This window comes from Mus musculus, chromosome 3, assembly GCF_000001635.26.
Source record: "Mus musculus strain C57BL/6J chromosome 3, GRCm38.p6 C57BL/6J".
Classification (NCBI taxonomy): domain Eukaryota; kingdom Metazoa; phylum Chordata; class Mammalia; order Rodentia; family Muridae; genus Mus; species Mus musculus.
The window spans coordinates 53,610,836-53,625,432 of NC_000069.6; the positions used below are offsets into that span (position 1 = coordinate 53,610,836).

Sequence of the window (14,597 nt, forward strand, 5' to 3'; positions counted from 1 at the left end):
GTTAATAAAATCCTTGTATCTCTAAATGAATTCTCTGCACAGATGAGTCTCTCTGCTCCGATTTTCAGGCATCCAGTTTTAAGTTATTTACTTTACTTTTGAAGCAATTCTGTAGCTTCCCAAGGGCAGAGAATGCACCAGCTAGAGCCACTTGCTTAAAAACTCCTTCTAAATAGGTTACTTTCTAGTTAAAAATTATCTTTCAAGGTCTGAGGTAGCTTATATCATTGAATGAAAATCGATGGCAGAGAAAAGCTTTAGTGAATTGACAGAGCCATCAGGCCTAGTGTGGAGGGGCTGGGGACAGTCAGGACACTGGGTGGTCTAACACTCAAAGGGCTCTGGGACCTAGCATCCTTAGCACTCAGTCTTCCACTGTCTGTTGTGGAACTGTGGGTGGGGAACAGCTTTCACCCCACAGTGCATCTCTGGCTGTAAGAAGTCAGGTGGGCTAATTGCCATTCCTCCAGTCACCTGGGGCTCTGGTACAGATGGTGCTCAGAGAGGAGCTGGGGTTCTCAAAGCTGCTCACAGGTTTACCTGTCAGGAGAATCGCCAGATAACAGCTTCACTTTTTTGACATGACCTGCTCTCTCTGTGACTAATCCCTGCATCCTGGGCTCATCACCGATGCAGCAAAGCTCTACAGCAACAGGCATTTACGTCCCTCCAAGTCATTCTCCAAGTGGGTATTTTAAAGAGAACTTGCTGTAATTTCCTCTTGTGAGGATGAGTAATTGCTGTTTTGATAAATGATTTTTTTATTTTTAAAGTAAGAATAAAAGCTGAAAATGAAATGACAGAGGAGTGGTTATCCCTGTCATAGCTATAATCAGAGAGGCGCATCAGAGGGCACAGGTATTTCCTCCCTTGCAACCAGAGACACCACTGGATATACTGTTGCTCTGGGTCTCTGGCCGGTCGTCCTCCTCCAGCCCTGTGACTTCTAAAGTAAGGGAACGTTTATAAGGCTTGAGACACACTAGGGTGACACTGGCATATGCATGAAGGTGACTCTCATTTCTAAATAGCTAAGTTCAGTGTGAAGATTGAAATCGTCACAGGAGGGAAGGTAATGAGGGTGCCTCTCTCAGAAGGTGTCAATCCACGTGACCGAGGACTAGATGAAACAGAGTCGGATCTGAGCCCTAAGGTTCCCTAGCACCGGTCTGTAGCTACTTCTAAATATGTGCAGTGTTATTCTCCCTAAGATTTTTATTTGCTGTAAATAAAATGTTCTTTACTATTAATCCACTACTATATTTAAAGGATTGCTGATTGATACTGGAATAGCTGTACCATTCAAATAAAGGCATACATCATTAGTTACCTACCAATGAAAATCTACCTGAGGCCCTCAACAAAGCTTTGACTGTGAAGAGAGACTCCTAGGGATCTGCGAGTCATCACTCACACTGTGCCCAAAGACCAAATACTTTATAGCCAGCTGGGCAGTGGTGATCCACATCTTTAATCCCAGCACTTGGGAGGCAGAGGCAGGCCTCTGTGGGATCAACTCCAGCCTGGTCTACAGAGTGAGTTCCAAGATAGCCAAAGCTACACCAAAACCTTGTAGTTGAAAAACATAGTTCAACTCTCCCATGCTTCCAATCAGGCCCAATGTGTATGCCTCCTGTGAAACGTGAGCACACATCATTGCTAGAAACAGTGAAATAGGGTAACACTGTTTTCAAGATGAAGCCTCTTTAAGGGACTGGGGAGATAGCTTAGTGCACAGGAGCATTTGCTGAGCAAGCGTGAGGGCTTGCGTTGGAATCCCCAGGACCCCTACAAAATCTGGGTGTGGCTGCACAGATGTCAGGAAGTCCCACCCTTTCTGGGAGAGAGGTGGGGACAGGAGGGTCATTGAGGCTTTCTAGTCAATGGCTTAGCCCAGGTTCAGAGGAAGACCCTGCTGTAGAGAAATAAGGTGGTGGGAAGAGCAAGATGTCAAAGTGTCCTAAGGCCTCTGCCTGCACACGCCACGAAACAAAACAAAACATGGCCGCCTCCTGGAAACCAAGTCATCTTGTCTGATGTGCCCCTTGCATGGCTTCTCCTAGGAACATAATTGATGTGGGTCTTCTCCCTAGTGTGAACCACTGCTTTGCGGTAAATTAACTTACACAGTCAGTCCATTTACTGGGTTTCCACAGCTTTAGTCTGGTAACTAGTTTGGTTTTGTTGGCTCGAGGGAAAAAGACTATTTTTTTAAACCAATAATTGGACATTAAAAACACTTTAATATAAGACATAAGACATTCTGTGTAACACACAACTTAGGTTTCCAGTTAGAAAAGTCAACAGTGTCTCATCTATTTATTTACTTATTGTGTGTATGTGTGTGCACACATGTAGGGAAGAGGACAATGTGTGGGGATTGATTTGAACATGGAAGTCAGAATTCATGGGGAGCTGACACTTTCCCTCCACTGTGTGGGTCCTGGGGATCAAACTCAAGCAGGTGATTTTACTCACTAAACCATTTTACCACACAACACCTAATAGTTAAAGAATAACATTTTAAAACAGTAAAACAAAGGAAAGGAATATGAGCTATCTATCTTTATATGTATATGTGTATATGTATGTTTGCATATCTGGCTATCTAGCTCTATGTATGTCTATATGTATATCTGTCTCTATATCTATCTATCATCTACCTCTATTTATCTATCTATCTATCATCTATCTATCTCTATCTATCTATCTATCTATCTATCTATCTATCTATCTATCATCTCCCCCCCCTCTATCATCTATATCTATCTCTATAATTATACTTCTTCAGTCATGCCACTTGCTGTGGACAAATGAGCTAATGACTCTTAACAACTTTTTACTTTAATGCTTTCCTAACACCTTCCGATGGTGGATAGTGTCTTAGTCAGGGTTTCTATTCCTGCACAAATATCATGACCAAGAAGCAAGTTAGGGAAGAAAGGGTTTATTCGGCTTACAATTCCATACTGCTGTTCATCACCAAGGAAGTCAGGACTGGAACTCAAACAGGTCAGGAAGCAGGAGCTGATGCAGAGGCCATGGAGGGATGTTCCTTACTGGCTTGCTTCCTCTGGCTTGTTCAGCCTGCTCTCTTATAGAACCAAGACTACCAGCCCAGAGATGGTCCCACCCACAAGGGGCCTTTTCCCCTTGATCACTAATTGAGAAAATGCCTTACAGCTGGGTTTCATGGAGGCATTTCCTCAACTGAAGCTCCTTTCTCTGTGATAACTCCAGCTGTGTCAAGTTGACACAAAACTAGCCAGTACACATAGGGAACTCATTTTAGCAGGTAGATTACAAGAAACTTTTTGACAAAAGAACCAAGTTGTTGCAGAGAGCAAAGGTTAAGTGTGGTTTCTGGAAAATTACTGAGTTTTCCCATGGCTGGCAAAAGCATACACACGGAGCCTTGTTAGTGCCTTCACTGATACTCCCGATCACCCAAGGGAACACTGCCCCAAAGACCTCTGGGACAGGATGCTCACCACAGATCAAGTGATGGGCATTGGTGTCTTTTTGTATTCCATGGTGCCTCTTAGAAAGTGGATCTCCCTTCCATCTCTTGTCTTTTTGTGTGTGAATGTAGATATGGGTATGTGTGTGTATACACGGTAGTGTGTGGACTGTGTGTGTGTGTGTGGGGGGGTGGGTATGCATGTCTGTGGAGGCCAGAGATCAACGTAGCAAGTCTTTCTTGATTGCCCTCTACGTTATTGGTTGAGACAGGTTCTCTCACTCAATGTAGAGTTCCCTCCTTCAGCTAGACTGGCTGGTCAGTGAGCCCTGAAACTCTCCCAATTCTGAGGTCACAGACATCTGCAGCCATGATGGCTTTTAAACTGGGTAGTGGGAATCCCAGCTGAGATCCTCACTTTGCATGGCAAGGCCACTTTACTGACTGAGTCATGCTCCCAGCCTATTTTTTTGAACATTGTGTCTCTTTAGATGCCACATTTGAGTCTCAACCTTCAAGACATCGTCCTCTTTATTGGCTGGCAGCTAGGCTCTCTTTGTCATCTGCTGTCATCCTCTGTGTAACAGTGGTGATATCAATCAAACAGAAAAACTTTCAGGAGCAACAATGGAAGCTGATTCATTTCCTACCGTATTGCTCCTATCAAATCTTCTACCGCATTGTCCTCATCAAAGCTCCTCTCTGATTTTGTTCCCTCAACCAGGTAACAGTTGTTAAAACTTTGGTTAAATATTGTCACAATTTCCCAGCTACACAGTAACCATGCTCACTATTTCTAAGCCAGCAAGATACGCCCAACCCAACATGACACCCCCAAGCCAGCACAAAGCCCCCCAAGTCAGCATGACGCCCTTAAGCCAACATGATATCCCAAGCTAGCATGTCACCCCAACAGAACATGACACCCCCCAAGCTAGAACAACACCCCCTAAGCCTGCATGACACCCCAAACCAGAAGAACACCCCACCCCCAAGCCCTGGGGTTCTCAGATCCATGTGTGACAGTGTTCTCTACCCACCGTGTCTCTGGTCAATAAGGCTCTTCACCACTTCTCTCAGTGAGCATTAGAGACATTTAGAAGGGCTGTGTATCTAAGGACCTTCTTGACAGGGGTGCCATCTTGTTGATACTGAATCACCACAGAGCCTAATGAAAGCCTCCCATAGATATTAAACAGATCCTTATTAACTATGCATGTAATGCACTTTGAACATAGTGTGTGTTATGATGAGCCACAGGTTTTTAATAACTGCTCCACTATTGGCAGTAATATCTGTTTGATTACGAGGATCCATGGAGAAGCAAAGTCGAACTAAGAAGAGACGAGGAACAGAATTAACAAAGCTCTGGCCTGTCTGTCAACCCAGCTCTATTTAACCTTCAAGAGGGCATGATGCTCAGTTGAAATTTAAAGACGGTGAAGACCTAAACCTGATGCATTTGTTTAACAGGGTTTGAGGGAAGCTGGGACTTCTTGCTTACTTGAGAATGTTGTTCTACAGGCAGAGGGAACCTGTGCACACCACACTGCTGTCTCTCACCTGTCTAGTGTGTCATCAGAACATGAGGTGGCCTAAGACAGTCCAGGATGATCCACGACCTCAAAGCGATGCATAACTCATCAAATGTGGAGGGTTCAGAGTCCTCTGCGTTCTAGGAACTATTAAACTTTCACTGTTCATTGGGCCACTTTTCAGTAGTGACATTGTTTTAGGCTCCAATTAATTTCTTAGTTTTGGTCTTACATTGAAGATTATGTTAATTCTTCATATGTGTTTATAGACAAATAGTGATTGCTTGGTGGATACCACATCTTTGTGTTAATAACTTGAATTTTGTACTTGTTAATGTGGGTAAGTTGAAGTGGCCAGATATGGTGAAAATCCATCAACTGTAGGTTCACTACTCTGTTCAGGACTGTTTCAGTTCATGGTCAGTTTTCTGTCAAGTATGCTCTCTCTCTCTCTCTCTCTCTCTCTCTCTCTCTCTCCCTCTCTCTCTCTCTAGCCTGGTTTGACAATAAATTTTTTTCCACCCTGATTCTTTCCCATAATATAATAAAAGACTCTTTGTTAAACTAGCCCACTCATCAAATTCCTGGGTTCATGGACATCAGCCATCACCCAACAATATGCATTTAAAAGCCAATTTATCTGAGAATTGTCTTTAACCATTTACATTTAAAGACATCACCTTTAATCACCATAATTTCCTTGATTTAATGTATATAACAGTTCCTAAGGAAAGTCAGTTAGGCATAGATTCTTTTTCTGCTCTGTCACCAGACACATTTTATAAAAGCTAACACAAACTTGTCACAGACATCCTTAAGTGCTTTTTTTTGAGACTTTTATGGGAACTTTTGGAACACGGACTGAGGTTAAGTGTTATTAAGTCTTGTCTCTGAATTCAAAGGCAATAAAGAACACTGTGGATCCTCCAGACAGTATGCAATCATCCTCCAGCACACGTATATACACTGATATTTCCAAGCAAAGACACGTTGAGAACTGTGAAGAAAAATTAAGCTGTGTGTGTTTGTGGGTATGGGTGTGCACGCGCATGTGCCAAAGTAGGCATGAGCACATGTGGAGTTCAAAGGGCAACCTTGCCTTTTGCCTTTACCTCTCTACTGTTTGCTGCTGTGTAGGTATGTCGGGATAGCTGGCCTATGAGCTTTTGGGGACTCGTATGTCTCTGCCTCCCATCTCGCTGTAGGAATGCTGAGATTACAGGTGTATGTTGCCATGCCGGCTTTTATGTGTGTTCCAGATATTTAAACTTAGCTCCCCCTCTTGCACACTTAACCCACTAGTTTTCAAAAGCTTCAAAAGCGTGAGATATGCAATGATGTTCCCGAATCGTCCATCTTTTCTGTACATACAATATGAAGGTGGTGAGCCTTGGCCACATGACAAATCACAGTTCAATAAAAGCATTTTCATCTTATCTGAGTGAAGCTATAAACGTGTCTCAAAGCACGAGGTGCAAATAATAGTTATGTGGGAGGGGGGAGCAAGCTGCCTAAAGAAGACGTCAGATATAATTCTTTCTCGTTCTTCTTGCAAGTCTTTCCAAAAAAGTGCCAGACCTTAATGAGACACTCCAGCAATCCAGCATTCCTTCCTCCCAGAAGTGGGTACGGGTTCACACCAGCAGAACAGAAAAAAAGAAAAACCCACAAGAAATCTCTCATCGAGCATGTTAGTGTCTTTAAGAACTTCTCAGATACCCTGTTCACATTCCCTGTCAAGGTCTTGGGCTCCATTTGAATTTTCACCTTTGAATGATGGTTAGCAAAGAGGATCACTTCATAAACAGAAAGAAATATCATTTATAAAACAAGTACACATCTTAACAAATCCACCCCTCCCTACTTCTTAAATAAATGCACTCGATGCAGACCGTGGAGGTCTAAAAGAGAACTGGAAATCGTAGTTACAGCAAAGACCGCTTCACATCGCAGCCATGACTGAGAGCCGTACACATCGAAGCCGTACACATGACAGAAAGGTCTTGGTCTATTTACTCTACCAATTTGCTAGCTTCTGGAGTTTTGACCATTCTGGGTTCACTTAACCCTTAATAACTAATAATTACACCAAGGATAGGCTATTTCTCAAATGAAGAGTTGCTCTTTCTATTAATTTATATCTGGTTAAATCCACAGTTAAGCAACATAAGGCTATCTTATGCTTACTGCACAACCTCAGTAAGACCAGCCATTCCTCTCGTGTCATGGGCTTATGTGAAACACAATTTTAGATGCTCGACACACTCTTTAAAAGAACATATACCACAGTTTGATGACAAAGGTTGAGCTTGCATGTGGTAACAGAACTACATTCAGACTTCATCAAAGTCCTAAGAAAATGGCAATACATATCTGACCACTGTCTGCCGAACATCATGCATTTTAATGATATTTATATTTTTATGTGCATGTACATGTGTATGAATATATACACACAACAGCACAAGTGTGGAGGTCAGAGGACAACACGTGGGAGTCAGCTCTATCCAGAAAAGGTGATTTTTCATAAAAATATTTCTTGACCCCAAGAGACTGAAGTTTCTTCTTTGTTGCAGTTCCCCCCCCCCCCCACCGTGTAGATTCTGGGGATCAGACTTGGGTTGTCTGGCTTGGCACCATACACCATCTTCACCTGCTGAGCCATCTCAATTGTTACCATTAGCACATCATTTAAATCTGGGAACCTTAGGTGTGAAACCCAACTTTAATGAAGAGAGTATCCCAGTAGACGTGAATGCTTCCTTACAACTCTAATCTGTGATGTGGAATAGAATGCAAAATCACAGAACTGTGCTGATGAAATCGGATTCCTTCTGACACCCAGGCCTGGCCTGTAGGTGACATTTCTTCGAGGTGTTCATGTCTTAGCCATCAGGCTTTTTCAGACGTAAGTGCTGAAGAAAGTTCAGAGAGAATTAAAATGTAGGTCTTAGTCAGGCTTAAGATGCTTGATATGAACCATGCCCGAGTTCCTGGCTACATCAGTGATTTAGTGATAATTATTAAACTTGAGGTCACAGCCTGATGCTGCTGCAATAAGACAATCAAATTAGAGCACACCATTGCAGTTATAAATCTCACTGCTTCTAGAAAGTGATCCGGCCCCACCTCTCAGGAATGGCATTGTCTTAGTGCATTAGTCAGGGTTCTCTAGAGTCATGGGACTTATGGGTAGTCTCTATATAGTAAAGGACTTTGTTGATGACTTACAGTCTGCAGTCCAACTCCCAACAATGGTCAGCAGCAGCTGTGAATGGAAGTCCAAGGATCTAGCAGTTGCTCAGTCCCACGAGGCAAGCAGGTGAAGAATAGAGAGAGTAAATCTTCTTCCTTCCAATGTCCTTATGTAGGTCTCCAGCAGAAGGTGTGGCCCAGATTAAAGGTGTGTGCCACCATGCCTTTAATCCCAGATGACCTTGAACTCAGAGATCTCCCTGTCTTAATCTTCTGGAATTCATAGCCACTATGTTTTAACATCTCTATGTCAAGATCCAGGTCAGAAACTTCTATCTCCCAGCCTCCAGATTACGATCACTAGTGAGCCTTCCACTTCTGGATTGTAGTTTATTCCAGATATAGTCAAGCTGACAACCAAGAATAGCCACTACACTTAGTTGAGTTTTACTGCTGTGAGCAGACACCATGACCAAGGCAAGTCTTATAAAGACAACATTTAATTTTATAGGTTCAGAGTTTCAATTCATTATCATCAAGGTGGGAGCATGGCAGCATCCAGGCAGGCATGGTGCAGGAGGAGCTGAGAGTTCTACATCTTCATTTGAAGGCTGCTAGCAGAATATTGGCTTCCAGGCAGCTAGGATGAGGCTCCTAAGCCCATGCCCACAGTGACATACCTTCTCGAACAGGGCCACACCTTCTAATAGTGCCACTCCCTGGGCCGAGCATAGACAAACCATCACAGGCATACATACTCTTATCTTGACATTATCTCATAAGTCAAATAATTCAGGAAAACAGCAATATAATATGCACACATGCAGAAAAAATAATTTTGTATGTATAAGTGTTTTGCCTGTGTGCATGTCTGTGCACCACTTATGTGCCTGGTGCCCATAGAGGCCATATTGGATTCCCAGGAACTGAAATTATAGACAGTTGTGAGCCACCCTGTGGTGCTTGGAATTAAACCCAGTTCCTCTGGAAGACCAGCCAGTGCTCTTAACCACTGAGCCATCTCTTTAGCCCCAGAAAAAAATTTAAGACAGGTTCTCGTTTTATACAGACATAGATAGACACACATAGACATACACAGACACACAGATACACACACAGACACACAGACACACACACACAATCCTTTTTTAAAAGCTGCTTAACCATGCCTACCCATTCTCATTTTCTTCATCTAAGAAGTGCACACTTATATCTGATACAGGCACTTGTGTGGAAGTTCGGATGACACCCTGGCTTCATAGCCAGCTGCCATTTCAGCCTCACTCTGTGACAAGCTCGGGATAATTTACCGTTATAATCAGAGGGGAATGAAATTAACTTTCTGGCTCCAGTGTGATCTACTTTTGCCATCAGTAAAATTACCCAAGGAAATGACAAAATATTATCGTCAGAAGCAAAACAGAAAGAAAGCGGGAAAAGCAGACGTCTTCCGAGGCTGAACGGTCCAGTGAGTCAGAGGCTGTGAGGCTGCTCTCACATCAGTGGGTGAGGTGTGCGCTAGCTCGTGCACTCACTAGCTACTCAGTGAGAGCCTCCTGGGTGCCAGGGTCCAGCCTCTGTTAGAAACACAGCCCTTCCCCTTGCACAGCGGATGGGATCTTTCATCTATATAAGGAAACATTCAAATATGGAATGTGATTGCATTGTACAGTGTTTAAAATGAACAAGACAGTAATACTTTGGAGTTACTTACATATAAACAAAATAGCAATGAGATCTTCACTTGAGATCTAAAACCCAAACATTTATGATTCAGATTTTTTTTTAAAATAGATGAAAATATTTGGTTAAGTACAGTTGAAGTCATGCATACTGCATGCATAACAACTATGTCCAGTCAGCTTTGGAGAATTAAAACAATACTTTTTCTGCACGTTAATTAAAGTCAGTAGTCTTTTCTCCATCAGTACTGACAATCACCACCTTTCATTTCAACTGTTTTAATTAAAATACCTGGCAGCTTAGCAGGTGTTCTACTGATTAACGGAACTATCACTTAACTCATTGGAGACACCCATCAGACCCCAAATTAATGTGTAGCAACAGCTGCCGCCCAGTGGGTAAATATTTTTGTCTTCCCTGTCCACAACTGTCTGTCTGAAGTAAAACAATACAGTAGAGTGGCTTAGGCAACAGGGTGGGACATGGAGATGGCAGCTGCTAGTTCTTTGTCTAAATTGCTCCCCAGCCCCTAACCCCAGTGAGTCTTCCATTCTCTAGGAAACAAAATAACAAATACAAAAACCTCTTTTTTTTCCCAGACTCTCAATCTCCGCCCATCTCTCCAGTGAGAGATTTCATTTCAGATCTACCTCTGTCCCAGTACTGGCTCTCTTCTGTATTCCCAAACTCCAGGCATTTGGAGCCTTGCCAACTCAGGAGAAACTGCCCTGGCTGAGATTGGCTAATTTGTAGAGCTGGCCGGCACACCTTTCACAAGCAGGCTCCATCCTAGAATCAGCACCCCTCTCTGCCCACGTTGCCTCAAGGCCAGCGACCAGACAAAGAGGCAAGTCCTATACCCGGAGCCTGTAGACCACGTAGCCAACCTTTAACCTGCTCTTCTGTGCCTTGCTTTTCCCACAGAAACCACAACAGAGGTGCAGGCCCACATCATCTCCTGGTTTCCTGACTCTCGGGGGGGCTTCACTGTGAGACCCTCCACAGCATGGGACCAGCAACTAGAATAACAGATGGCTTTTATCATCTGTTTGTTCTCTGTGTATCTGCGTCTGCAGGGATGCACACCTGTGTGTACCACATTGCCTGTAGGAACCTATGGAGGCCAGGAGAGGACATTGGTTATTCTGGGACTGGAGTCACAAGTGGTTTTGAGCTACCAAGAAGTTACTGAGAACGGAACCTGGGTCTTCTGCAAGAGCAGAGGGTGCTCTTGACCACTGAGCCATCTCTCCAACCCTAGATGCTTTTATTTTGAAATTTGATGATATGTGTAGGAGTGGTTTGCTCACATGGATACAAGTGTACCGTGTGCATGTGCTGATGCCCCAGAAATGAGTATAGAAGTGCAACAGCATGAAATAGATAGAGCAGTGTAATAGAAGAGAGCACTGGGGTCTTGGCCAAGTCTTTAGGGTCACATTTCCAATGACTAGAAAATATCCCCACATCCTACAACCCTTAACATGGCTACCACTGTGCAGCACCTCACTAGAGACCAACCCTTTAGCCTTCAAAGGGAATTTAAGATATAAATTAAGGTGTCCTTCTTTGGCCCACAAATACTCATGGCCATTTCATTATGGAAAATGCATCTATTCTGTTTTCCATAGTCTCTAGCTGTTGGGTTATTGAGGTGTCCCTCGTCCACTCTGCCACAGGGCTCAGGCCACTGGTGGAGGCGGGATGTGGGAGTTTTGACTGTGCTTATCCCACGCCAGTGCCGGAAGTTGCGGGACCCAGCTCCAGGGGTGGAGGAGCACAGTCTAAGGCCCTAGGGACTGCCGGAGCCAGCCTGGGGGGTCCCCAGGTCTGCGCTGAGGCCGGGGCTGTCAGGTTCTCAGACTCTTGGGCACCCCAGGCACTGCTGGATCTCTCAGAAGAGCTGAGAACGGAGTGGGGGCCTCGGGAGAGCTCTAATCCTGGCCGAAGGGGAAAAGAGAGGAGGGCTCAGGCTGGGTCCTGTGGGGAGGAGAGTCCTTGGCTTGTTCAGCAGGCAGCTTGGCTCGGTGGAGGCCGTGGCTGGGAGCACTAAGAGGCTTTCTGTGGGAGTCTAGCCGGCCCAGCTCTTTAGGCAAAGACCTGCTCCATTGCTCCCCATGGTGGATCCCGATGAGAAGAGACAGTCCATAGTTTTAAGGCATTTATTGTCATGGTGGAGAGTGGCAATGAGTAAAACTATACCCCACTTTCTCAGGGCAGGCCAGAGGTTAAATACCTCTTGCAGGGAGGAGTGTCTGGGAAAGGGAGTTTATTGGCTAAGCCTCCAGGCCTTTAGGTACCTCATTAAAATGGAGATCTGTTTTGAGGCTACGTGACCTGTGGTCATGTCCTCTACCTGTGGAGGGTCTTGGGGTGTTGCCCTTACATGACTGATGGCCACAGACCTATGGAGAGCTGCAACCTTGTGTCAGGAACATGGCAAAATGCCTACCGTTCCTTGCAAGGTTATCCCCTGCAGGATCACCAGGGTTTCCAACCTAGCTCAACCAGAAACTAGGTTGCCTTTCACAGCCCTACACCCAGCGTCCTAAATGTTCAGTGTTGCTCAAAGGTCCAAGCCTTAACGTCTGTTATAAACCAGAACAATGCTACTAGACACTGAGATTCTGAGAACCGTACTGTGATATGCAAAGCTATAGCCTCCGGGTGACTCTGAGCTGTCGGAGTATAGCTCCTCCTTTCCCTCAGCTCTGCCCAGAAGGATAAAAACTCACTATCTCTCCTGATGTCTTGTCTGACAGGAATAGCTTCAGTCCCGCTGTGAGATAGCAAGCTTGCATTTATTCTGTCAACTTGTGAGAGCAAGTACTCCTTAATTTACGGCTATGAAAATGAAATTTGGCAAGTTTCATCAGGAGGACTGAATTCATCGGAGCTAAAGTATTTTGCAAGAGGGAGACCACTCCCAGGAACTGGAGCACGCAGCAGCTGACATTTTGTCATAAAACTTACTGGTTAACTGCCTTCTGAGCCAGGTATGAAACGCACACTTGTAAACACAGCATTTGGGAGACAGAGGCAGGAGGATCACAAGTTCCAGGCCATCTTGGGCTATATAGCCAAACCTTGTCTCTGTCTGTCCATCTGTCTGTCAGTCTGTCTTTCTTACATACATACATACATACATACATACATACATACATATATACTTACACACACACACACACACACACACACACACACACACTCCTCTGACACTGGTCTGATACAAGTTATAGACCCACTCTGTCATAAATATCAGTTTATCACATACACAAACATACCTGTGACTGTGGGGCTCTCAGCTCCTCCAGGAGGCTACTGAACTGGGAATACGGTTTCCCACTCATAGTTTTCCACCTGCTCCTTTTCGTGGCCTTGTTTCCCAAGTTCTAAGAGCACTGTGACTTAGCTTCAAAAACTCATGCTTAGAAATGATTTTGTCTCCCTCAATTTGTGTGTGTGTCCCTACCCCTAACTAGACATCTCTTATACCCTTTAACTTTTGATAATGTCATAGCAGTACAGGACCTATATCGAGGATAGAATTAGTACATTTTTCAGAAAGAACTTTTTCTTTTAGACCCCAACCCTCTGGGCAGACTGATGTCTCCCTCCTCCTTCTGGGGAGGGATTGTGGACTTTAGCCTTTTCCTTCTTCAAATGCGGGCCATAAATATACATTTGCTCTGGCAGGATCTACCCAATGAGAGACACAATGAGAATCTTCAAGAAGGTGGATGTGATTTGTACCTTCCATCAATGTGCTGTGTGTATTCAGGTATTCAATGAAAACGTGTTCACTTGAATTGGCTCCTCTTGTCAATCTCTGGCCATAAATCCAAATATATTCGGGAGTAGGCTAGTGATTTTCTTTAGAGCATCGAATCTGAACAACACAGGGTAAATAAGGATATGAAGTGTCATGGGGTTTTTTGTGTATATTCCCGTGCTTGCCTTAGGTGTGTGTGTTTGGAACTCACTGTTGGCACAGCCCCACTGTTGGGCTAGCTCTGGCTAAGTTACAAGCAAGCCACAAGGAAAACCAGCAGCATCGCATTCCCTCTTCCTAAGACTGTGCTTGTCCCTTTTCCCTGCACTTCTCCCTCCTAAAACCTGACACGTGTTAAAACAAACCACAGATAACTCTTATCTTGAGCACTCAAAGTTTAAATTCCATTTTTGGATTCTTACACATTGACCTAAAAAAAAAAATCTTCAAAACTTTCAGGCATCGTGACAAGGTTAAGTAGGGTTCTATATTTTCATGTAGAAGGATCAGTCTTTTGTCCCTTGAATTCTACCAATGGGGTGAAGAACCTAAAATGTCAGTCATCATACAGCTCATTACTTACTTACTGGTAGGCAAAATAATGGCTTTCCTGAATATCACTGTTCAAATCCTTAAAATTGTGTGAAATTCTAATTTTACATGGCAGGAGAGTCAAGGCTGTAGATGGAACTGCGGATGCTAACAAGGTGGCCATATTTGTTGAATGGTTATTCTAGATTATCCAAACAAACCCAACGGAATCCCAAGGTGTTTTGAAGGCAAAACGGAGGCAGGGAGTTATAGGGAAATTCAAAGATGGAAAACGGAGCCGTGACCTAAGGAGTGCAAGCAGGCTCCAGGAGTTGGGAAAGGCGGACAATCTGACTCCTGCTATGGAATCGTTGCATCCTTGTCTGATGTATGGTTTGTAAACAGTACCCCAGCTCCCCGG

The 14,597-nt window shown here is 44.1% G+C and overlaps 1 protein-coding gene across 2 annotated transcripts in view; it reads right to left on the reverse strand.

Annotated features, from left to right (window-relative positions):
* Positions 1–14,597, reverse strand: part of Frem2 (Fras1 related extracellular matrix protein 2) — a 144,656-nt gene that overhangs the window by 96,898 nt on the left and 33,161 nt on the right. The window contains exon 3 of one of the 2 annotated variants that reach the window (XM_006501462.4): positions 1,752–9,816. The exons of the other annotated variant lie outside the window; for it this stretch is intronic. Within the exon in view, the coding sequence (XP_006501525.1) occupies positions 9,725–9,816 (92 nt within the window). The 3' untranslated portion in view covers positions 1,752–9,724. Of the gene's footprint in view, positions 1–1,751; positions 9,817–14,597 lie in introns of those variants that run through there. 2 annotated transcript variants of the gene reach the window in all.